Source organism: Pan paniscus, chromosome 16 (assembly GCF_029289425.2).
Source record: "Pan paniscus chromosome 16, NHGRI_mPanPan1-v2.0_pri, whole genome shotgun sequence".
NCBI classification, from domain to species: domain Eukaryota; kingdom Metazoa; phylum Chordata; class Mammalia; order Primates; family Hominidae; genus Pan; species Pan paniscus.
The window spans coordinates 41,468,261-41,493,187 of NC_073265.2; the positions used below are offsets into that span (position 1 = coordinate 41,468,261).

General features: G+C 45.5%; 1 protein-coding gene across 6 annotated transcripts in view; it reads right to left on the reverse strand.

The window, feature by feature from the left end:
* The window catches only part of MYO5C (myosin VC), a 101,669-nt gene that overhangs the window by 39,221 nt on the left and 37,521 nt on the right, over positions 1–24,927 (reverse strand). For 5 of the 6 annotated variants that reach the window (XM_034938764.3, XM_034938762.4, XM_034938765.3 and 2 more), the window contains 14 exons: positions 24,762–24,843; positions 21,430–21,570; positions 19,497–19,622; positions 16,806–16,889; positions 15,557–15,691; positions 15,015–15,112; positions 14,052–14,138; positions 13,450–13,561; positions 12,452–12,663; positions 10,148–10,313; positions 7,840–7,986; positions 5,599–5,763; positions 3,781–3,874; positions 1,068–1,131 (listed from right to left, as the gene is read on the reverse strand). In XM_034938764.3, the coding sequence (XP_034794655.3) occupies positions 1,068–1,131; positions 3,781–3,874; positions 5,599–5,763; positions 7,840–7,986; positions 10,148–10,313; positions 12,452–12,663; positions 13,450–13,561; positions 14,052–14,138; positions 15,015–15,112; positions 15,557–15,691; positions 16,806–16,889; positions 19,497–19,622; positions 21,430–21,570; positions 24,762–24,843 (1,713 nt within the window). The remainder of the gene's footprint in view (positions 1–1,067; positions 1,132–3,780; positions 3,875–5,598; positions 5,764–7,839; positions 7,987–10,147; positions 10,314–12,451; positions 12,664–13,449; positions 13,562–14,051; positions 14,139–15,014; positions 15,113–15,556; positions 15,692–16,805; positions 16,890–19,496; positions 19,623–21,429; positions 21,571–24,761; positions 24,844–24,927) is intronic. The other variant, XM_034938763.3, reaches the window with a different exon arrangement.

Consider the following 24,927-nt stretch of genomic DNA (forward strand, 5'->3'; position numbering starts at 1 on the left):
CGAGAGCCGAGCTCTTCTCCTCACATTAAAAACTCATCGACAATTATATTTTTCTAGGTAAATGAGTTAATTAGACATATTTAAAAACTGATGGAGGATCATGAAACACTTCATATATTTGTTAACTCCTGGAGCGATTCTGTGATATTCCCTCCTCTCTTTAGAATCCTGCTTCCTCACCCAGACGCAGGCTGTCCTGCTCACTGCATGGGGAAGTTTTGCATCCTACCACCACAGGCAGCCCTGAGCTTCCTACCCCCCAAAAGAGATGTGCCAAGCATGTTCTATCTCTTTCCGGGACCCTGCCATGTACCCCAACTTTGAGATCTAAAAACTTTTGACTCCTTAAGATAAGGGAAGCCCAGATTGGAGTCCTTGGAGGTTAGCAAAGGGTTTGCTATTGAGATAGGAAAGGTGGGCTGGTACAGTACAAGGTCAGGCACCTGCCTTAATTTCTGTGAGGTCCATTACTTACCTTATCTTTTGGGATAAAAGACAAACTAACAAGGACAATAGGTGGGGAAGGAAAGGAGGGAGGTTTATTTCCTAGGCAAGAATCTTAATTCTTGGATTTGGTAGAAGTTGAAGGTGGTGGTAGTCTCTGAATTTTGCACTGTCTTAGCAATAAAGTAAAAAAAAAGAAAAGAAAGAGAAAAGAAAGAAAAGAAGGAGAGGAAGGAAAGGAAGGAAAGGAAGGGAAAGAAGGGAGGAAGGAAGGGAGGAAGGAAGGAAAAGAAAGAAAGAAAATGAAAGAAGAAAGAAAGAAGGAAGGAGAGAAGGAAGGAAAGAGAGAAAGAAAGAAAGGAAAAGAAAAGAAAAGAAAAAAATTCCTGGTGGTCCACTGTACCCACCCAGCAGAAGCTTTATGGACTACTCTAGAATGTGTTCAGTATCTGACAGTACACATTGTGGAACTTAGCTCTCATAAATCTCTAATCTCACTTCCTAAAAACAGTCACATCCCACTTTCTTGTATCTGTGTCTGCTATATGCAAACTGAGATGGAAAACATAAAACAGCACAGACAGAAGAAAGAAAGTAGCTTTAAGGCAAACTAGATTCCATACATTCTTTGCCGTTCTTCCTTTTGTACATCATCAAAGAGCTGCTTGGTGAGGTTGTCCATTTTTTCTGTAAAAAGAGAATGCTTTTTGAGATATGTCTGCCAAATCAATGCCTTGATTGTTTCATGTTATGTTTAAGAAAGTGAGAATGTCAGGACAATCATGTGATGTTTATTATTAACAGGACTTACAATGAGAGTATAGCTCATTTTTTATAAACAAGAAATAAAGATGAGGGGGTTTCAAAATAATAATTCTCACAAATTTGTCAGATTGGAATTATCAATAAATAGTTTCATTTATAGTACTTTTGTTGGTCTGTTATTTATTAAAGTAGATATTGGCTTTGAGACAATGAATATTATTAAAAATAAATAGAAACCCTTTGGGAAGAAAATGATCCATTTGTGACAAGGTTTCTCAGTCTTGGCACTATTGCTACTTTGGGCTGGATAATTCTCTGCTGTGGAGAGGGGCTGTCCCATGCATTGCAGGATTTTGAGCAGCATCCCTGGCTTCTACCCTCTAGAAGCCAGTAGCACCTCTGCTCCAGTTGTGACAACCCAAATTGTTTCCAGACATTGGCAAATGTCTGGGGGGTGAGGTGGCAGCAAAGCTGAGAACCACTCATCTGTGATAACCAAGAAAATAATCAAGTGTCTGTCTCTGTCTGGGAAAGAGGAAGTACAAAAAAGGCAGCTGTTAACACTGAAATACAAGAGTCGCAAACACAAAGTCTGCAGGCCGAAGGGCAGGACGTTCCATGGCTATGACAACCCCACATTCCCAACACACCCATATGCCACAGGGGCCACCAAAATGGGAGAATGGCAGTGCAGCCCCTCAAACGGTGATGTCCCTATTTGCACTAAGCTGATATCTCATCCTTGAGCTCTACCTCACCTCTGAGCCCCGCCCCAGAAGGAGTCCTCGGGGTGCAGTGTCGATAGCAATTCTCCAAATTACTTTTTTTTTTTAAGCCAACGGTTTAATAGTTTGTCTAACATAGTGCCAAATGTTTCTGAATCAAAATGACTGCTTCAGAACATTGTAAGGCAGCCAGGAAATACTGGGGGAAATGCTCAAGCTTTAATTTAGAAGCCAACACATTTTATATAACTTCAATTTTCAATTAACCAAAAGCATTGGCTTTAATTCTGGTGCTTACCATCTTAGGCCATTTGCAGATGCGCTAAAGAAGCTGCTCGAATGTGATTTACTTCTCAAGAGGAATGGGATTATGTCCATGTTAAGTTAGAATCTCAAAAAGGGGAAACAGCATTTGATAGCATCCCTGGGTCTTAGGTCACAAGCATAGGTAAAGGTTGGCGCTATTCACAAAACACTGTTTGCCATGTCGGGGGAGGCGCACAGGATAAGCAGTTTATAAATATTACATTGAAAGTTTTCATGGACTTTTTGGAAGAGGATGTAAAATTATTCACCCAAACATGACATGGTCTCAGAAACATAATTTTCAGGTTATATTCCTGAGAATTTAAATGCCCTTGTGGGAAATTCTATTTGAAATTAGGGGGGAAAAAAGCCAAAACAACCACCCAAGAGGAGTGTGCTGTAATCAAAAGGGTGGAGATGAGGAAACCCTTTCCTAACTCAGGTTCAAGGTTTACTCCCGGACCTCTGACATGCTCCTGTTCATCTCTGACATTCACATGGCTTCTGTGCCCACACCATCAGCCCTACAGAGACAGGGTGGAGGGCACGCAGCACCTAGAACAGGAGGGCATGGCCTGCTCCTTGTCAGCACCTGCACAGCCTTTCCTGCCCCAGTGCCCTGGTGTCAGGCTGTTTACTCCCTCTTCACCAACATTCGCTCCTCCCACTCTCCGCCCTGAACTCCCAGGGCTCTGCACTCCTCTGGGTCCCATCATATCCACCATTTGCTGGGCTGGAGGTGCGTGTAGAATCCCCAGGCCTGAACCCTCGTGTTCCTGCTGCCCCCACGTTGGAGCTCAAGGAAGAGATCCCTAGGCAAGATCACTGAGAGTGGTGATTTAAACTATCTGGTCAGGGACCACCAGGCTCTGTTGCCTGTTGCCTTTTCTGGGGTACAACAAGTATTGTCAAGTTGAATTTGAGCTGAAAAGCTCAAATGTATAGAGCTAGGCTAAGCGTAGCTGTTCCACAGCCCTAAAGGAAGTGATACCTACTGGTTCCAGGGTCTGCCCTTCATTCAGGGCAGGACAGTAGCAGAGGACATGGGTGTCACTTAGGCTAAGTAACTCCGACAGATCAGAATTTTTTCTGCAAATCTTTGGTGAGCACCAAACATGACTGCAGCATTACTCTGACTGTACATCAGGATTACCGTAAAGGTTTTCTAAAATTACAGATGTCTAAACCACCTCTGACACCACCACACACGAATGCGCACACACAGACACACACACACCCATTTCCTGATGCAAAAGCTCCGGGCTCATGGTCTGACCATCTGTACTTTGCAAAGGGCCCAGGAGGTTCTGAGGCACAGAGAGGAAATGCTGTGCTGTCTGACAAAAGACAGAAATAAAATAGACGAATCTGTGGGGCAAAGTTACCACGACTTAAATATGGCTATTCCTTGTGAGCAAAAATTGCCTCACTAAACTAAGTGTACACCAGAGACCCCTGGTTCTAAAACTGGTCAACCCCAGTATTGTTTACTGAGTGACTAAATCAGTGAATGTCTGGATTTGTGCCCCCTGAGCTTTACCTTTCAACTCTTCAGTCTTCTCTTGAAGCTTCAGCTGTATTTGTTCTTTCTGTGTTTCCAGTTCTGAATTATGCTTCTGAAGCTTTGCCAATTTCTAGCAGAGGGAAGGGGGAAAAACAAACTTTTTTGAAAACCTCACTTCAAGTTGTCACCATTGCCTTTCTTCACAAAAAGATGTATATTCTTAAATTAGTTTATTTTTTCTCAGCTCCTGTCTATAGATAACAGCGAGCACCAGCCACTGTAAGACGCTGCCATTTGTTTCACATGCAAGAGCTCAACGTGACTTCAAAGGTGACACTATTCCCGACCTGGCCAGCAATGACTGAAACAAGGAGAAAGGACACATTCAAGGGCTCCTCAATGTCAAGGACATACTTCTTCATTTTGTCGAGCTTCTCAATAGCCAGGGGACTTTATATGTCGAATATGCTATATTACACAGTTGATGGCGTAAAGGGGATTCACACTTTGCAACTGTTATGACTCAGGAAGGATGTGTGAGCACAGCAGGATTCCTATCATTTCAACTTCTCCTGGTAAAGTGTCTGCTGGGCTAGCAGCAGGCCCCGTGGTGCTGACTGATGGTGACTGGCAGCTGGCGATGCCCACGGCAGCAGTGTTGGTGCACCCAGCACCGGGTCACGGGGAGGGCAAAGGGATGTCTTCTGGGCCTCCAAGCCACCAACCCTGGGTGCTAGGACTTTGAAAATGCAGCAGAGGCTGGGCACGGTGGCTCACGCCTGTAATCCCTGCACTTTGGGAGGCCAAGCGGGGGTGGATCACTGGAGGTCAGGAGTTCGAGACCAGCTTGGCCAACATGGTGAAACCCCACCTCTACCAAAAATACAAAAAATTAGCCGGGCGTCATGGCACATGCCTGTAATCCCAGCTACTCGGGAGGCTGAGGAAGGAGAATTGCTTGAACCCGGGAGGTGGAGGTTGCAGTGAGCCGAGATTGCGCCACCCGCACTCCAGCCCGGATGACAGAGCAAGACTCCGTCTAAAAAAAAAACAAACAAAAAAAACCAAAATGCAGCAGAGTGGATGATAATAAAGATCACCTTCTTAAAACACACTAGCTCACACTTTTGCAGGGACTCACCGTAGGCATTTGGCTACATTATTTCATCTGACCATTTTATTCTCACAACAATTCTGTCAATCTCTTTTTGTTATTCTCATTTTATATAGGAGGAAACTAAAATTCATTATGGTAGGCATTTGGCTAACGTATTTCATCTGATGATTTTATTCTCACAACAATTCTGTCAGTCCTTTTTTGTTATTCTCATTTTTTTATATGAGGAAACTAAAATTCAGAGAGGGTAAGGGACTTTAGCCAAGGCTGCCCAGCCAGACAAAGGCAAGATTTGAATCTAGGGCATCTGGTTTTTATGCTGACTGCTCTTTTCACCACACCAGAGATGAAAACCCTACCCTAGCTTTGCATCGCTGTTCAGGGGAAGACATTTCCAGGGCATAGACCTTAAGGACAAGTGATAGGAGACCAAGGTCATCCTGGAAGAAAGGGAAGCAGCCAGCCAGGGCTCTTTGGGCCTGTCATCATTTTGCAAAACTTGAAAGAAAGAGAAAACCTACGTTGCATTTCTCTCATTATTAACCTCCTCCCTTCCCCTAGACTCTAATCCTCTGATCTCGCTTTTCCTAAAAGATAGGCTCCCTTTGGTAATGGAAGTTGATAGCAAAATCTGATTTGCTCTGCAGAAATCCACTTCATAGGAAAAGCTGGCAGCGCTCATCTTTTCCACAGAGAGTCCGCATATTTCCATCCCGTCTCACACGCCCGCAGCTGACCTCTTCCACAGCATCCCTGTATCTCTTCCCCTTCTCCTCGTAATTTCGCCTGTGAGTGGCTGCTTTTTCTAGTTCTGCTTCCAGCTTCTGAATCTTTTCCACATCCCCAGCTCGAAGAGCAGCCAGGCTAGTCAGCTTCTCCACCAGCCCATGGTTTTCTTTGTTCTAGAGAAAAGAAAATTCAGATGTTTAGAGGTTTATCCAAACAAAGATGCTGTTCCATTTAATTCTCATAGCCTTTGACACAGCATCCAAATTTGAGAGGTTGCTTTACGCTGATCACACTTATCACTGCACTGACATTTGTTAGCATCTTCTTTGTGGTGAAACAGTATGGCAGATCTTGCTGGGTACACATCTTCCCAAACTGGTGGCTATTTTAATGTGGGAAGTTTCCAATTCTGGCAAACCAGGACAACCCTAGTGTTATGAACTGTGCCCCCCCAAAATTCATTTGTTGAAGTCCTAACCCCTGAATTTAGGAATATCGCTGTTTTGAAGACAGGGTCTTTAGAGAGGGAATTAAGGTAAAACCAGCCCTCAGGGTGAGCCCTGGTCCAATAAGATTGGCGTCCTTAGAAGAAAAGGGGATTAAGACACAGACACAGGCATGGAGGGAAGATCATGTGAAGACAGAGGGAGGTGGCAGCCATCTACAAGCTAAGGAGAGAGGCCTCAGAAGAAACCGACCCTGCCAAAACCTTGATATGGGACCTCCAGCCTCCAAAACTGTAAGACACTAAATTTCTGTTGTTTAAGCCACCCAGTCAGTGATACTTTGCTATGACAGTCCTAGCAAACTAACACACCTAGGACAGAGCTCAGGCAGCGTTGGGACTCCCACCAGGCATTGCTCCTGGCCGGCTGCGGCTATTTTTAAGTGCTATTCTGCACAAGCTGTGTAGCATGCAGGCTTGTTACACAACAGCACAATGAGGGAAACCCCACCAGACACCAAGTCTATTTGTTCACCCACTCACCCTTTCATTCAGGACCCCTATGATATAGCTTAAGGCTAAGTTTAAAGCTCACCTTAGGAGAGCCTCAGAATTAGTGGAGACAGGCCTGGGAGTGAGTTTTACGGATCTAGACACTGTGTGTTCCATAGCCCTCCCCACCAGCTGAGAGCATATGGATGTTTCTTTTCTTTTCTTTTCTTTTTTGTCTGTTTTTTGAGATGGAGTCTCGTTCTCTGTTGCCCAGGCTGGAGTGCAGTGGCGCGATCTCGGCTCACTGCAAGCTCCGCCTCCCAGGTTCATGCCATTCTCCTGCCTCAGCCTCCTGAGTAGCTGGGACTACAGGCGCCTGCCACCACGCCCGGCTAATTTTTTGTATTTTTAGTAGAGACGGGGTTTCACCATGTTAGCCAGGATGGTCTCGATCTCCTGACCTCGTGATCCACCCGCCTCAGCCTCCCAAAGTGCTGGGATTACAGGCGTGAGCCACCGCACCCAGCTGGATGTTTCTTTTCTTTTGTTTTTTTCTGAGATGGAGTTTTGCTCTTGTTGCCCAGGCTGGAGTGCAGTGGCGCCATCTTGGCCTACTGCAACCTCTGCCTCCCAGGTTCAAGCGATTCTCTTGCCTCAGCCTCCAGAGTAGCTGGGATTACAGGCATGCATCACCACGCCCGGCTAATTTTGTATTTTTAGTAGAGACGGGATTTCGCAATGTTGGTCACGCTGGTCTCGAAGTCCCAACCTCAGGTGATCCGCCCCCCATGGCCTCCCAAAGTGCTGGGATTACAGGTGTGAGCCACCACGCCCGGCCTTGGATGTTTCTTTTCATACCAGTGGGAATGGTATGGGGAATCTTCCCAAACTAGGCAGGGCTGCAGCTAGACCCTAAGGCACCTGTGGGAAAATTAGAAATGGCAGCTCCTCTGAGCTGATGTCATCCCAAGGCAGCACGCTTGGCATGCGGACAGCATCTTTGAGCAAATAAGGATGTACCTTTGCCTCAAGGCAACACAGCTTCACACAGGAACACCTGCCTTGGCAAGCGGAGCCAGGCTGGATCTCAGCCCCACCTGCCCTCTGAGGTAGGCACACTTGTGCAGTATACAACCTACACCACCATAGCAACCCTTTACAGTGTACTTCTGTTTCCTAGCTTAGGTGGTCCACGTAAACTGAACCTCCTAACATGGCATAAATTTTAATAGCACAGCTAAGGAACTGCTCCAGAACAAACTACAGCCATGTAAGAAAAAGTAAATGTAAAAGATGCACTATGAGCACCTACCTGATCTTCCAGCTTTTTCTGCAAACGCTGGACCCTGTAAGTAAGCTGAATATTAAGCACGAATCGTCGGATACTCTGGAATCTGCGTCTGGCCAGCCACGCCCGTGCGTATTTCTGTAGGATCACAGCCTTATGTTCCTCCAGCATCTTTAAAACAAGATTTTGTGAAACATAAACTGGATCCCAAGTGCTTCTCTAACCAACTCCTTCAACACTGGAAGATGCAACTACCACGGTGTAGAAAATGAGTTTCTTCTTGTCAACCTGCACAGCCATATTACACCTAGACTTTTCAAACAATAACCAAATCCTACCTGTAGCAGGTGTATATGAACAGACACTCTCATTCTAGAACCCCCTGTCTCCAGGAAGGTCTTTATGCAGAAAAACAGTCTTACTATTGTTGGTAAAAAATGGCATGAGAAACCCATGTCCCAAGAAATTGGTCTCTGCCATAACTTTCTTTTTTTCTTTTCTTTTTCTTTTTCTTTTTTTTTTGGAGAGACTAGTTATTTCAAAAAGATACTTGTCATATTCAACATCATAACAGTTGCACTAGGGCCGGGCCTATGGCTCACACCGTAATCCCAGTGCTTTGGGAGGCCCAGGAGGGAAGATCGCTTGAGGCCAGGAGTTCAAGACCAGCCTAGGCAACATAGCAATACCTCATCTCTACAAAAAAATTTTAAAAATTAGCCAGGTGTGGTGGCACGTACCTGTAGTCCTAGCTACTCAGGCATGAGGATCCCTTTAGTCTAGGAGCTCAAGACCAGCCTTGGCAATATAGAGACTCATTCTCTACAAAAAAAAAAAAGAAAAGAAAAGAAAAGAAAAAAAGAAAAAAAAGAAAAATTAGCTGGGCATGGTGGCTCACGCCTGTGGTCCCAGCTACTCAGGAGGCCGAGATGGGAGGATTGCTTGAACCTGGGAGGCTGAGGCTGCAGTGAGCCATGATTGTGCCACTGCACTCCAGCCTGGGCAACTGAGTGAGACCTTGTCTCAAAAATAAATAAATAAATAAATTTTTTTAAAAAGGTGATTCCAGGAGTTAGCCAGAATGAAACCCCCCAAAATATACTGTTCAGGTTTTCAGCTTTAAAGTATCTTTGGACAACTTTACTTTTTCATCAGAAGTCACCGAATTAAGATTGTGAAATCTCTGAGACCAAACTTTTGTCCTATCTCAACCCCTTTCCCATCCACTCACAGGATGGATCAGGCACCCCTTATGTTGAAGTGAACACTTATTGCTCTCCTGCCTCCTTGAAAGAAAGAAAATTATTGTTTTGCCGTATGAAACTCATCTCATCACCCTTTTCTGAGTCTAAAGCTGCTGCCTCTAAAAGAGCCATCTCATTGTGCTTTGTATTAGTCAGTGCTGGAGAAATCTTGAATAGCTTATGTAGAAAACTTGTTCAATTTTATATTACTTTGAATTCGTTTCTTTGGAGTTGGACACCCTGGACATCCCATCTGGCTGTGAGAGCTCTCTACAGTCTGTGGGGTGGCAGTGGGCTAATCTTTTTTTTTTTTTTTTTTTTTTTGAGACGGAGTCTCACTCTGTCGCCTAGGCTGGAGTGCAGTGGTGCAATCTCGGCTCACTGCAAGCTCCGCCTCCCGGGTTCACGCCATTCTCCTGCCTCAGCCTCCCGAGCAGCTGGGACTACAGGTGCCCGTCACCACACCCGGCTAATTTTTTGTATTTTTAGTAGAGACAGGGTTTCACTGTGTTAGCCAGGATGGTCTCGATCTCCTGACCTCATGATCCACTCACCTCGGCCTCCCAAAGTGCTGGGATTACAGGTGTGAGTCACCGTGCCCAGTCAGTGTGCTGATCTTTTAAAGTTTCTTTCCCCAACCCAGTCTCTGCTTTAGGTGAGGTCTGTTAGGTGTACATCCTGTCTGTTAAGTGCACATTATTGGCTTAAAATGTACTTTCCTTTGGTGTGGTCTCTTTGGGGCCAACTGGGAGAAAGAGAAACCAACAGTGCAACTGGTGTATGTGTGTGTGTGTGTGAGAGAGACAGGGTCTCCCTCTGTCACCCACGCAGGCTGGAGTGTACTGGCATGATCATAGCTCACTGCAGCCTCGAACTCCTGGGCTCAAGGAACCCTCCCATTTCAGCTCCCTGAGTAGTTGGGACTACAGGCATGAGCCACAGCACCTGGAAGAATCTCCTTTCTGGCTTGGCTGACACTTTGTACAAAGTGAGGTTGCCCATAGTGAAGTCTTTCCCTGGGCCCTGTTTTGTTCTCAGTAAGGAAGGCCCGTACACCCTCCCTTCCTCTAGACAGAGGTTGGCCTTACCTTTCGATACCTCCTCCTTGCCAGGAATCCTCGGGTGTAGGCCTGCATTGTGATGGTGGCCATGCGAATCAGCTGATACAGGCTGCGAACAAGATACCCGCGGCAGTGCTTCTGAATGATTATGGCTGCCCAGGCTTCTTTTAAGGCCACTGCAGTAATAGCTTTCCTTGGTTAACAAGGATGAAGAGTGAGTCTGTTATCCACAGAGCATCAACTTCCATAACAGAGCTGCAAGCTTGGCTAGCATGTGTTTATAAGGAAGGTTCAAATATTTTGCACCTCTCCACATTAAACTCTGTGGGCAGTTTATTCTAATGCCTACTTGAGGCCAGTCCCCAGTTCCCTGTCCTTGAGGAACCACATGGGAACTTTCACTCTTTTCATTCAGGCCAGTCGATTCACCTCCACTCAGGTACCCACAGAGACGATGATGAGACTGTGCACTGGTGCTGCACTTGCTCAATCACGTACTATTTACATATCCCCCACGGCTGCTTTCATGACACAGCAGCAGGAGAGACTGCAAGCCCCCAATGCCTTAAATAGTTATCATCTCGTCCTTTACAGAAAAAGTTTGCTGCCCCTGTCTAAATGACTAGAGGTGAAGATAATGTCCTTACCTTTAGAGTTTACAACCTCATGTACAGAAAGACTAACAAATGGCCAAGAAAGAGGAAAAATAAAATACCACCTAACTAGATCTGTGAGAGGGGAAAAAAACAGTTATTCTGCTTGGGGAAAGTGGGTATGTGAGCCAGCCCCCAATGCAGTAGGATGTCTGTACACAGTGAAGGCTGGAAAAGGCTTTCAGGATAAGGGACCAGCATGAGTAAAGGCATGGAGGCTCTACAGTGCCTGAAATACTCAGAAAAGGAGTTTGTTTGGAATCACTAGAATAAGATGGATGAAGAAAATTAGACGTCAATGAGGTTAGAAAAATAGATGTGCACCATTTGTTATTTTAAAAACATATTTGTTGAACACCTTCTATGACAGCCACCATGCTAGGTCTGGGTATGAATGACCAGACAAGTGTGGCCCCTGCCCTCATGGAGCTTCCATTCTTATGAATGCACCCAGGCTATGGAGGGCTTTGAATATCACGTCAGAGACTGAATGCTATTCTGTAGGAAACACGGGCCTTAAAGGCAGGTGCAGGGCAGTGGCTCAATCAGGCTCTGATGTAGGAAGATGGGAAGGAGGTGGGAGGTGGAGCATGGTGCCATCAGAGTGCAAGGCAGGTGATGCCGTGAGCCTAAACTGGGGGCAGGAGTGGGATGAAATGAATGGGATAGGCAAGAGGCCAGCAGGGCAGGATGATCAGGCTCTGGTGAGCCCCAAATGGGAAGGGAGCGTGGCCTTGGCGGGTAAGATAACTGTGATTTCCTTCCCCAAAGACTGCTGTTATCAACTGGGCCCAGAAGCACAGGAGGGCAAGCCAGCCCAGCTGTGTGATCCATACCACACCATGCTGGTCATGCAGAGAAGGCCAGATGCTGCCACAGTTCAGCCTCCAGCTCAGGAAGAAGTCAGGCTTGCAGACGCAGCCTGACCCTAAACGCCGGCCTTCTCAAGCATCCTCACAGCATCCCAAAGAAGGGGCAGAGCAGGCAGAGAGAAACACAAAGTTTATCTAGGGGCACCCTGGTCTTGTGCTTTCCAGCAGGTACACCAAAGCCCTGGAAGTCCCGGAATGACCGTGGTCCTTCAGTGGGCTGGCAGGGTTGTGTGGACTCTCAGGACCCCTCGAGGCAGGTAGGATCAGCGCAGCTGGTGGACCACCCTCCCCTCAGCCCTTGGCTTGGCTGGGGCTGCTGTGGTCTTCCTGCTCAGGGGTTCTGTGATTGGTTTGCTGCCAGGCCTTGCAGGGACCCCCTCTGCCATGGTGCACCCCACCGGTTGCTGGCAGGCTGGTCGCTGGCTATTCTTGACATCTGTCCTTTGGATCTTCACTAGGGCCTTGCTGATCTTACGCATTTTCAGTTCCCATAGGAAAGGGGCCCTGGGCCTCTCCCTGAGCTTCCGGAACCCTGACTCTCCTTAGTAACACTCTCACCAGCGCCTCCTCCCTGCAGGGCCCTGGGTGTCGGCTCACCACACAGACACCAGGCAGAGCCAGCACTACCTGCCCCTGAGAGACGGACCTTTCTTGCCCTAATGCTCATGACCACAAAGGGGACCCATGCACGTCTGCACCCTGGGTCACAGGAGAAAGGTCCCTTGTCCTTGATGAGTCCTCCCCGCCGGAGATGATCAGCACAGAAAGCCCCACAGTTCCACATGTGTTCCTTGATTCCAACATACCTCACAGTTTGCTGACCCCGGAAGTACTGCTGGATTATCAGGGCGGCTCGTCTCTCTCGGAGGAATTTTTTCCTCTGGAGCCAGCCACGCATGTGCTTTTGTACCATAACACAACTCTGCCTCAGTTTATCCAATCGAAGTTTCTCTAAATAAGCCACTTGTCCTGCTCTGAAGAAAATTTTGGTTTTACCAAACTGGTACTGATTAGAATCCTGGAAGAGAAAAATGATATAGTTAGAATTAAAATCTGTCAGATTTTCTATAATACAGTATTTGGAAAAGAGCTTTAGGGATTCAAAGGTGCCAGAAATATTGTGATTTTGACATTTAAGGCAGAAAACTCACATCATGATCTAGAAATGTATACTTTGAGTTGTTTGTTTAAAATTACCCTGGAGGAAGAAATGGGACTTAGGCTGAGGAATCCATCTGTGGGTGAGAAGGGGAGTGAGTGTCATTTGCGGCGATTCTCAGTTGGGCTGCCAGAGAACCTCAGCCACTCTCTCGTGGTCTCCACATTGGAGTAGAAGAAACTGGGGAAGTTTGGTTTTCTGTCTCCATTTTGGGTTCTCTTCACCATCCCCTTTGCTGGACCTTATAACTCCCCATCTCTTTCCCATCACAACTCATCGCTGCAGCAATGATGTCAATCCACACAAGGCACCATGCCTGGAGCCCATGTGGCTTGGTGACAACCCCAGTTGACCATATCCTATAAGCCTGGTCCACAGAGGACTGGGTTAGATCGTGGGAGAGCTAAACAGGATACGAGGACACTGGGGAGGCCGGAGTTCGGATGTGGGTCCCTAACGGGGACTCATGGCCCAGTGAGCGCTCTGCTATGGTCTCTTCAGCAGACAAATGCTCGGGGCACATTTTCTTTCCTTTCAGGTGTTCATGATTACAGTCCTGAGCATCCAAGACAAAGATGAAACAGCATGTTTGGGAGATGTGCTTCCAGGAAGGAGACCATGATCCCAGGAGGTGGGGAAACTGACCTGGATGAGTCTGTGTAAAACCACCTTGCACACCTCCTTTTTATCGCTGAAGGAAAGCTCTTGCTTGGTCATGAGAATGCCGTAGCGACTGTAGAACTCGATGTATGTCCACCTGGAAAATCAAAGGGGATCAAAGCCAGGAGTGTCAGAGGAAGCACATTGTGTCTGGGGACTCTGCTGCCTTACCTGCCACTGTTGTCATAGGGCGGGGGTGGTGCAATCTGTCCTGAGGATAAAGGCACTGATCTTTGATACCCTGCCTGCCTGGGACACTACCAAGACCACCCTGAGCACTCCTGTCTGCCCCAGCAATTGTGCTCTTTCTCCCACTCAGCGTCTTCCCTAGTACACGGGGGAGGCAGTGGGGCCGCCACCAGCAGCCGAGATGCAGTGATGGGGTGAGGAGGTGGTGGTGGCCTCCGTTCCCCACAGAGCCTATTTCTTACCCTCTTCTGGACTTCCACAGGGCAGTGGGAAAATCTTGGGGGCACTTTACAGAAGCCAAAAGTATGTGACAAAAATCATGGCAGCCATGTCCTTGGTTCTCAGCATAGCTCTGATGTCAGGTACTTTTCCCTCCAAGACAAGGACGGACAACATACCTGGAAGGGTAGCTCTGTGCACTAATGCGAATCGTTTCTAAAACGCCGCAGGCTCGCAGCTGCTGAACAATTCTTTTGGAGTCAAATCTTTAAAAAGACAATGATATTATGTGTTAAGGCATCGTAATTGCTCAACATGCCCATAAACAGGCACAGCAGACCTGGCTAGACTGTGACCCTATGCCAGGTATCCAGCAGATACTTAATAAGTTTCTATTGCATGACCAAGAAAAATAGCACCTCTGCAAAACAGTCCATACAGGTGCAATGGGATATAGAGAAAGGAGCAGCTGACTCTGATGGAGGTGGCATTGAGAAGGCCATGGGGGAACTGGCCTTTGAGGTGAGCTTCAAACGACAACCAGGTGGAAAGAAATATGCTAGCTCGCCTGGCCCAAGCACCCACTGATGCTTGAATTTCCTCTACAGAACACCCAACAGGTAGCTCTGCAGCTTAGGTCTCACCCATCTGGTGACCCACACACACACTCACTGCCTCCATAGACAGCTCATCCCCCTTTAGGCACCTCTTTCAGCTCTAGCAAGCTACAAGGGACTCGTTACACCTTATATTCACAAGCTTTGGGTCTCCTCCATGGGTCGCAGAGAACAAGAATAATGCCTCATGCCATCATGTCTGAGGACAAATGTTCTGACCTTCTATGACCTTCTACAAACACACATACTCATTCTTCTTTTAATCAAGCAAAAGGTTCAAGTTGCAAAAACTTTAGTTGTAGAAGATTCTTTCAAATCTAGCCCTTTTGCTTAGCCCTGGAGATTGAGGGGGTTTAACCAGAGGGGCTGAGCTAACATTTTATGTAAAGGACGGCATTGTTCTGAATCATTAAAAAAAAACCCAGAAACAGGGTAAATCTCAAGACAATTGGAAGCAAATTCTCCAACTTTATGGCAGAAACTGCCTTCCCACGTCTTCGCTGTGTGTTGCATAAGAACACTTACTCAAAGGGTAACTTCTCATCATTTGGCTTGATGCATCGAACGTAGTGGGGCGTCGTCGCATTGAGGGTCTCCATGAGCAAGTACAGAGAGCTGCGGAACTAGGAAACAAAGCTAGAGATCAAACATGGCTCTGAAATAATTTACTGCTTACATCACGGTAAAAAGCAGCCCAACCTTGTTAAGTTACTCAATAGGAAGAAAAGTTAACCTCATGCATAAACACCTATTATGAAAGGTTTCAGTCCGTGACTGTGGTTTATCAGCATGTCCTACTGTTGTGGACAGAACACCTAATACTCCCAGACAGCAGAGAACTGAATAAACCATGTTATTGTGCAAGAGCGTGGTTTGCTCCAGTGCGTGCTGCCTTGGAGGTGGAAGTATGACGACGATGAACTTTTTGCAGTGGAGTCCATGTTAGATTGGAAGAGCCCCAGCGTCCGTCCATGTCCAGGCCTGGAATGCGGGTCCTCTGAGTGCCCTGGTTCCCCAGGGCCTGGCCCTGCCTTTAGACCCCTCACTCTCAAACACCTTCTCAGTACCTTGCTCCCAACTGTGGTCCGGAAATGCTTGCTGTTTGGCTTGATGACTTGCTTTGCAGATTTAACTGTAATCATTGAACCAAAAGGAGAAGGAGGAGTTGGATTTTCTTGAAAAAAGTTGGCACAGAGATGAAACTGGAAGGAACAGAGAGGATCTCAATGTCCAAAAGCAACTATCCACAGTCCTCACTCATACAAGCCACGTAAATGGTGACAACAACTCAGCTAAACTAGTGGGCGGTGAACAACCTCACCAACATCTACAGCCAAATCTCAATTCCACAAGAGGATCGTCTTTCATAGGGATGGCCCGTGACTTCTTTCCCGAGAAGGGGAACAGAGAAGAAAAGTGTGTAAATGTCTGTATGTGGGTATCACTCTAAGTGTCAGAAAGTGGAAACATCTACTATTCTCACCTCCGTGCCTGGCTCACACTGTGTCTCCACCTGCAGTCTCCTCCCTCCTACTCCACATTCTCATCCCTGCAGATCCAAACCCTACCCAGGAATCTCTTAAAACGTTTTCCAGCCCCACCCCCTTCGCAATGAATGAATTAATCCCAACTTCTCTGAACCGTCTTCATCTTGTATTTGTACCTCATTTAAAGCACTTACTACCTTCTGCTTTGTATCAGTTATTTCTTTAAATGTCTTATCTTCTCTCAGAGAGAATTTCATATTTTGTTTTGTTTTGTTTTGAGACAGGGTCTTGTTCTGCTGCCCAGACGAAGAGTGCAGTGGCGCAATCATGGCTCACTGCAGCCTCTATCTCCCAGGGCCAAGCAGTCTTCCCCACCTCAGCCTCCCAAGTAGCTGGGACTACAGGCATGTCACCACTCCCTGCTAATGTTTTTTTATATTTTTAGAAGAGACAGGGTCTTGCCTTTTTGGCCAGGCTGGTCTCAAACTTCTGGCCTCAAGCAATCCACCCGCCTCCGCCTCCCAAAGTGCGGGGATTACAGGCGTGAGCCACCACGTCTGGCTGGAATTGTGATTCTTTAATGGTTCTATTAGCTGTCCTTCCTGTCATCTGCATGTTTGATTTCTGATTTTGCATATAGTAGAGATTTACAGTAGTTATCTTTTTGTATCTGTGAGCTACAACTTACCACTGTCCAGAGAGTTCACACACACACACACACACACACACACACACTCACTCTCTCTCTCTCTCCTTACTCTTTCCTTATATACATCTAGATCCATGTCAATTATATAATAACTTTAGTTACCCCTAGGACTTTACAGACCTTGCTTGCTCTCAGGATTTCAACCAGCATGTCATAGACGGTGTCTCTGTTTTTCTCCAGGAAACCTTCACATTTATACTCTACCTATACAGAGAAAGCAATTAATTATTCCCAAAGAGGCCAAAGAATATAGCCTCTAAGCACAAGTTTCATCTCTTTTTTAAGAAAGATTAATAAAAAAGGCTACAGAGGCAATCTTACAAAAAGACGTCTGGCTTCTGTGCATCATGGCAGCAGCCCCATTATGTATAAGCTGGGAATGTGTCTTCTCTCCCACCACCTCGGTTTCTCACCTGCCTGCTGATCACTCTGCACTCACCTGTTGGCTCCCTCGGGCCACAGGGGTCCAGTTGCTCCCTGCAGTATGTGCAGTTCATACAAGAACACCTGACTTAGGTCTCCCTTTGCCTTTGAAGCCACCAGGAGGAGGAAAAAGCTTAGTGGTGTTCATTGGGTTCAAACAGACATCGTTTCCTAAATCAACATTAATGTGGTAGAAAGGATAGAAAAACCGACCAGCTGACCACCAAGCCTTCAAGAGCCACCAAGCCCTCAGAATCAGGTTCAGAGTGGGTCAACCTTTGCACTGCTTGAATCTAGCTTAGAAAAACTCTCCATGCTGCCCTTTCTGATGAAGAAGGCTTCTTGAATGCCTCAAACCATGGCATATCCAGGGTGGCTGCTTCAACATTCAACCTCCCCCTAGTTTATGCCTCTGGATTGCGTATCTTAATATGTGATAATTTATTTTTCATAAATTAAAAACGTATATTAAAATTAATTTTAAAAATTGACAATGAGGAAACAGGGGAGAGTGCTGGAATCCGGAAGCAGAGGGTTCCCTGGGCATGGCCTCTGCTTTGTCCCCCAGGTAAGGAAGTATCCTTGCCGGTAGGTAGGTTAAATCCAGGAACACCGGCTGTTTGCAAACACTTCTTTGTGAATGAAGTACCTGGATTGTTGTACAAATTCTTCCAGAATGGTGGTGTGAGCCACTAGGACAGATAGACAAAGGTGGCAAATACAGAGCTTTCCTGGTCTGGGCGAGCATCTGTGGGGACAGTGTCACATGCAGCTGGTGCCTCTGTTGGGGACTCTGGGACCAAGGGAAGATGTGCTGAATTGCTACATCTAAGCTCAGCTGACTTGCATTCAATACGACCTGATTTCCCTGGCCAATGAGATTGAAAACCTAATCTAACCCCATAGTGCGTGTGGGTTCTTCCCACCAATCAATCCATAGTCCAGCCCAAACGCTGCCTAGTTCTTTTAAGGGAGACTTCTTGGAAGTGGCAGGTGAGAGAATTACATGTCCAGAAACTACATCCTATAAAGAGAGACCCTTGAAAGAAATCCCATATGTGCTTTTTATGGAGTCTGGTCTTTCCCCCTCCCTTTTCCTATGGGACCAGAACCCTGAAATTATAAGACAATAGCTAGAAAATATAATTTGACATATGATCATTTCATTTCATAGGCATCTTTTCAGGAGCCCATCTGAAAAAGTCTAAGCACTAAAAACTTATCTTTTTTTTTTCCTTTTTCTTTCTTTTTTTTTTTTTGAGACAGGGTCTCACTCTGTCGGCCAGGCTGGAGTGCAGTGGCGTGATCTTGGCTCAATGCAACCTCCGCCTCCCAGGTTCCAGCAATTTTCCTGCCTCAGCCACCTGAGTAGCTGGGATTACAGGTGCGTGCCACCACCCCTGGCTTATTTTTGTATTTTTTAGTAAAGATGGGGTTTCACCATGTTGGCCAGGCTGGTCTCAAACTCCTGGTCTCAAGCGATCCACCCGCCTCAGCCTCCCAAAGTGCTGGGATTACAGGTGTGAGCCACTGCACCCGGCCAATCCTATATTTTAATATTTTACAGTACTCTGCTAGCACACAAAGGTGATCACAGCTTTCCAGGTTGCTGTCCCCTCCCTCCACCATCAGTCACTCGGGAGTGACCAGCTCTGACTCACAGCACCAGCCTCTGCGATAAACATAGACAAGCACAAGCCATTCCCGTGAGCCCTGGCAGTGGGCTAGGCCACCAAGGCAACACCCAACCAGGACATGGGAGGAGGTAGGAGCTCCCTTAAGGAAGGAAAACAAATAAGAATGTACATTTAGGGCAGGTGGTTATGGCAATTTTTTCCTTCTGTTTTCTAAGCTTTCTATAATGCGATTTTAACAAAAATTTTTCATTTTAGACAAGTAACATTTGTTTAGTAAAAAGAAAAAGGAGACGTATAAAGAAAAAAAAGACACAAAAGATGAAAAAAAGCACGAAGATAACCCATCATCATCTTGAGTTAACCTATGTTGCCATTGTAATATAGTCCAGTTTAATTAAATAGAACTTCAGAAAAAAATATAGCTTTCATCATAAGAAAGAATTATGCTGTCTTGATTATCACAATTTCATATAGAAAATAAACTGATGAGAGGTTAATGAAATTCAGTAACTTCAGTACATCCAAAATCAGAAGTGTGGTCTTCTAACAACACATTCGTCTTTAAAGTAGTACAGTTGGAACTCATGTATCTCGCCACAAAAACAAATCAGGAACTGTTAAACACACACTCATCAAAGCTACATGTTAAGTATGACTTGAATCTGATCAGAAACATTCCTGGCCTGCCTACTCCTTCTGGAGGCTGTACAGGTTCCGGGGTTGACAGCATTGATGGAGACCTTCACAGTACCTTATCAGCAAAGTGCTGGATGACAAAGGATGTGTTTGACATTCTAGGCTTTTCAAACAAAGGGTTCCTGTTGACAAAATTATTATACAGCTTTTGAAGCCAGTTTTCATCAGTTCCATGTGGTAACTGGAAAAGAAAAATAAACCAAATAGCAAGGAAGAAAACCAGAGATTCATACAGGTGAGGAAAAGCACTAATTCTAAGAAACCAAGGTGATTTGGCACTTAGGGAACTGCTCTCAATTAGAGGCATTTATTTATTTATTTATTTATTTATTTATTTATTTATTTTTGAGATGGAGTCTGGCTCTTCCACCCAGGCTGGAGTGTGATGACGTGATCTTGGCTCACTGCAACCTCTGCCTCCTGGGTTCAAGCGATTCTCCTGCCTCAGTCTCCTAAGTAGCTGGGATTACAAGTGCCTGCTACCATGCCTGGCTAATTTTTGTATTTTTAGTAGAGACGGGGTTTCACCATGTTGGCCAGGCTGGTCTCCAACTCCTAACCTCAGGCGATCCACCCACCTTGGCCTCCCCAAAGTGCTGGGGTTACAGGCAAGAGCCACTGCGCCTGGCCTTAGAGGTTTTTAAAAAAGCAACTTTAGGCATTAATTTATCCTTGATCTTAATCTTTAGGACACTTTAAAAATTATTATTAATTGACAAATAACAATTATATATATTTGTGGGGTATTTGATGTGATATTTTAATGGATACATCAATGTCTCTTTAGAAGAACAAAACTTTAAAAAGAAATGGTCACACAATGACTTTAGAATGAAGAATTTTATTTCTATAAAATAGGCAGTATTTTATTTATTCCCAAAGAAATCTAAAGGTTCAGGAAAAAATAGTGTGGGTTCCATTACATGAACATGACCTTCATTCAAGGGTGAATGGGAAAAGACTGGCACCTGAATAGAGAGTCCTCCCCTTCCCCTGCCTCAGGAAAATAGTTTTTCTTATTTTACTTCCTAATTAACTCACTCCTTGAAATATGGGCATACCTCCTTGTACTAAGCTAGTTGCGAAATTTGTTCTTGATACATGTGATTTTTTTTTTTTTTTTTTTGAGATGGAAACCCCATCTCTACTAAAAATACAAAAATTGGCCGGGCGCAGTGGCTCATGCCTGTAATCCCAGCACTTTGGGAGGCCGAGGCAGGCGGATCACGAGGTCAGGAGATCCAGACCATCCTGGCTAACATGGTGAAACCCCGTCTCTACTAAAAATACAAAAAATTAGCTGGGCATGGTGGTGTGCGCCTATAATTCCAGCTACTCCGGAGGCTGAAACAGGAGAATCACTTGAACTCAGGAAGCGGAGGTTGCAGTGAGCCGAGATGGCACCACTGCACTCCAGCCTGGGTGATAGAGCAAGACTCCGTCTCAAAAAAAAAAAAAAATCCTTTAACCCCGAAACCTTATTAATCCTCACTTTGGGATTATTTGTTCTTGTGCCCCCATGAGAGACACTGCCAGGCTGGCCTACTTCAGAGTTTCCCAGAGGGAAATGGTAAGAAGAAAACTCTAGAAAGCTCTTCTGGTGACTCATACGATGTTGATTTTTCTTGATGACTCACAAGAATCAGGATGTAAAAGAAAACTCAATTCTTATTAGTCACCGACAACTTGAGTGGAGTCACTTGCTGTTTCCATGCACGTTTCTACATACACTTTGGGACAGCCTCCATGCTGGACGTCAGCTAAAAGAGGTGGTGCAGCTCCCCAAGCGTGGTCTACACAGGCTGAGGGCAAAAGGCCCAGCGGGCCCTCCGGGGTCCCTGCTGTGGATGCTATCCCAGCATTAATATCCATCCAACCAATTGGATAAACATCAGGACTTCACAAGCACACTTCAAAAAAACTGCTTTGCAAAATGCTCATCTGTTACTACTTAAAAGCTGAAAAAAACAACTATGCTTAAAAGTTACCAAACATTCTTCATCCAGTAACTCCAGAATTCCCATTTTTGCTTCAATCAGGTCAATAACTGGTTGATTGTCATAAAAATCTATCAGCGTCCAAGGTATATCTTCCTTCATGTATTCTTCTTGTTCCAGTTTGAAGACATGCTGGGAATCCAAAGTTAATACAGAAAGTAAAACAGAATATTAAAATATGTTTCCAAAGAGCAGGATGTAAGCATTTGGAAAATGTAAATGGTTGATCTGTAATATTTATGTTTAAAAAGAAGGACCCTGAAGTATAGACAAGGCCCATACCGTGATCAATACCGCCGAGTTCCTAAAGCCAGTCTAGCTGTCATCCTCCCACCTAGTCTGAGTGGGTCTCTACCTCCTAGGACATGGCTTGGGCCAGCCTATGTCACCACCAGCACCACATGGTACTCAGTGTGGTCCTACAGCCCCTTCCTGCTAGCAGCTATCCAAGAACAGATCCAGCCTCTTTGGCCTAATGCAGCCTGGCTGGGTGGAGCCAGCTACCTGAGAATGCTAGCTGCGGGGCCGGTGGGAGAAGCCCACTGCTTAGAGATCTTTGTGCACTACTCACTTGGGCTGTAAGGGTATCAAGGAGGCTTCCCAGAGGATGTACTCAGGCTTACCATGGAGGATGAAAGAAAGTCTGGCTGGCAGGTGGTGAGGTGGGGTAGGGTGGGGTGGGGTGAGGCATCAAGAAAACCCTCCTATGGAGGAATCCCAGTGGGAACCACGTGAAAGCTCAATCGGTGCTTGAGAAACGCACCTCAAGCAGGTTAGAAATTACAGGAGGACAGCAGGCAATGTGGTGGCAAAGAATGGTACAGTCAAATCACCCGAGACCTTCACACCCTCCTTAGAGAATTCTGGGCCTATGGCCTTTTTCTAGGAGCAGTGAGGACCCGCTGGAGGGCGGAGGGGTTATCATGAGACCTGGAGGATGGCTCAGAGGAGGGAAGAACCGGAGGCAGTGAGACCAATGAGGACTCAGCCCGATGCTCTTGATGACTGGGACTCAGGGAGGAGGAAGAGGAGGGAAGAGGTCAGGATGAATGTCAGGCTCAGGACATGGGGTCCATGGCGTGACTTGACCACAGAAAGTCACGTGGAGGGTAAGCGGGCTGAGAGGAGAAGGTGGCACCGGCACTTCTACACTTGCTACTGCTGAGCTCCCTGGGGGCATCAGGTGCAAGGCCCAGTGGCAACCAGAAGAGGGGGACTGGAGATCAGGAGAGTCCTACCCAAAGCTTTCTGTGCCGACAATTGAAGATACTACCCCTCCTGGGAGGATCTACACGTCGATGGATGACTCAGAAAAAGGAGAAGAGGAAAAAGGAAGAGGAGGAGGAGGAAGTGGAAGAGGAAGAAGAACAGGAGAGGAGAACAAAAGCAAAAAAAAAATAGAATTACAGCCTCTGATTTGTGATTTTTGGCAAGACATCTGGTATAAGTGTCACTTTGAGGTTAAGGTGGACATGCTGGGGAGCAGCACGCCATTGCAGCCAGGGAACAGGGTAGCAGCCACAGAGAGTTTGACTTCAGGTGAGTTATACTGAATATGCACTTGGAATAAACCTCAGCTGTAGTTATTAATGTTAAACTTCCAGGAAAGCCTTGCAAATGCTAAAGAAATGAAATTTACAATGGAATGAAATTTAATGGTTATACATGAATTAATTCTGGGCCAAAAAAAAAAAAAAAAAAGAAACTTCTACTGAGTAGGATTCAATGTTAGGCCTTCTCACAATATTAGACAGTTATTATTGACTCTTTTTAAATTGATACATAATAGTTGTACATAGTTTTGTGGTACATGTGATATTCTGACACATACACACAATGTGTAATGATGACTCATTTTTAAAACAAGGAAACAGAGGCTCAGAGAGCCCAAGGTCCCAGAGGGAGGTGGTAGAGCTGAGATTCAAACCCAATTTAGTTTGAGCCAAAGCCCACGCTCTCCAAGACGTCATGCTATGTTTTCCTCAGGGGTTCTGAGGGAGCATAAGACTGGACACTAACAAAGGTATAACCTTTCCTTGGAGTAACTGTTAGGGTATTAAAGTGTGATTTCTATTATGAACTGGAATCACCATTCTTCCCATGAACATGTAGCCAAAGTTTAGGATGTAAGCTAAAAGGAAAATGTGAGTTAGTAAAGTATTTTAGCTTTCATGGCTTTTCAGAAACAGAGCCAAATATAAATGTTAAGGAGGCAATTATAAAAAAAATATGAGAGTAGTTTCATGGTAGGGCCAATGTAGAAAGATGGCCAATCAACTTTTAATTTCATCGACTTCTGTTAGGAGCAGAAAGGCGTCAGTACTGTTGGGAATTCAAAAGTGAATTCAATAAAGTTCTTGCATCTAGGGAACTGATTTAAGAGGTTGAAATTGTATTCAATACACATAGCAATAATAAATGCCCAAACAGCCACAAGTAGCATTTAGTCAACATTTTTTAAATTGTCTTATTCATCTTTCTACCTCAGCACTTAACTTGGTACCTGGTATACACAGTATACACTCAAAAACGTCTTTTGAATAAACAAATCTTCCCAGTGGAAAAAAAAAAATTGGAATCCATCTCCTGTCTGTTTCCATGGGAGGATACATTTGATCTTATTGTTAGTTAGGAAGGTACCATATATGTCTTGTTCTAAATTAAGGTTGGAGAAACTCATTCCCATAAACCATTGGCCATCTGCTGTTTAGTGCTGCATGTGCCGAGATAAGCACTGGGCTGAGAGAGACAAAGAATGCCAGTCCTGGCCTCTCCAGGTGACCAAGTCTATTTGGAAACTTGCATGCAAATGATGATAATTCCATGTGACAGGCCTGCGATAAGGAAGCACATAGGAAGAGGCCAGGAGGTATCGCAGGAGGCTCTCAGGGAAGCTGGATCTCAAAACACAAGCTGGAGTTGGCCACGTGAAGGTAAAGCAATGGGGAAATAACAGGATCACGTGGGTTAAGGCAGAGAAAGCCGCAAGTGCAAAGACAGAGAGGCTCGAAAGAAAGTGGAGGCCTCAGGCAACCAACTAAATAGTTTTGCCTGGCTGCACAGAGGGTCTGTATCCAAGAAGGGCAGTGAGGCTCACACATTGGCAGGTGATTCAAAAAAGATGAAATAGATGAGAGAGTGTGATTTCAAGATTTGGCCACAAGGTGGTGCAGTGACCCAGCGTGAGGCTCCTTGCATAAAAATTTGCAACCTCAAGAAAGAAGAATGCCTCTTTCCACGAACGAACACACACACACACACACACACACACACACACACACACGCGGCTGAGAACTAGTCAAGAAGGCAGAAAGGTCACCTACCATGTTAAACTGTTGTTGCAGTTTTTCATTAGCGTAATTGATGCAAAATTGTTCAAAGCTGTTCACATCAAAGGTTTCAAAACTGAAATACAATTTAAACAAGTTAAAATATAACCTGAAGCAAGACATATGCATTTGTTTATAGATATTTTTTGACACTTAAAAG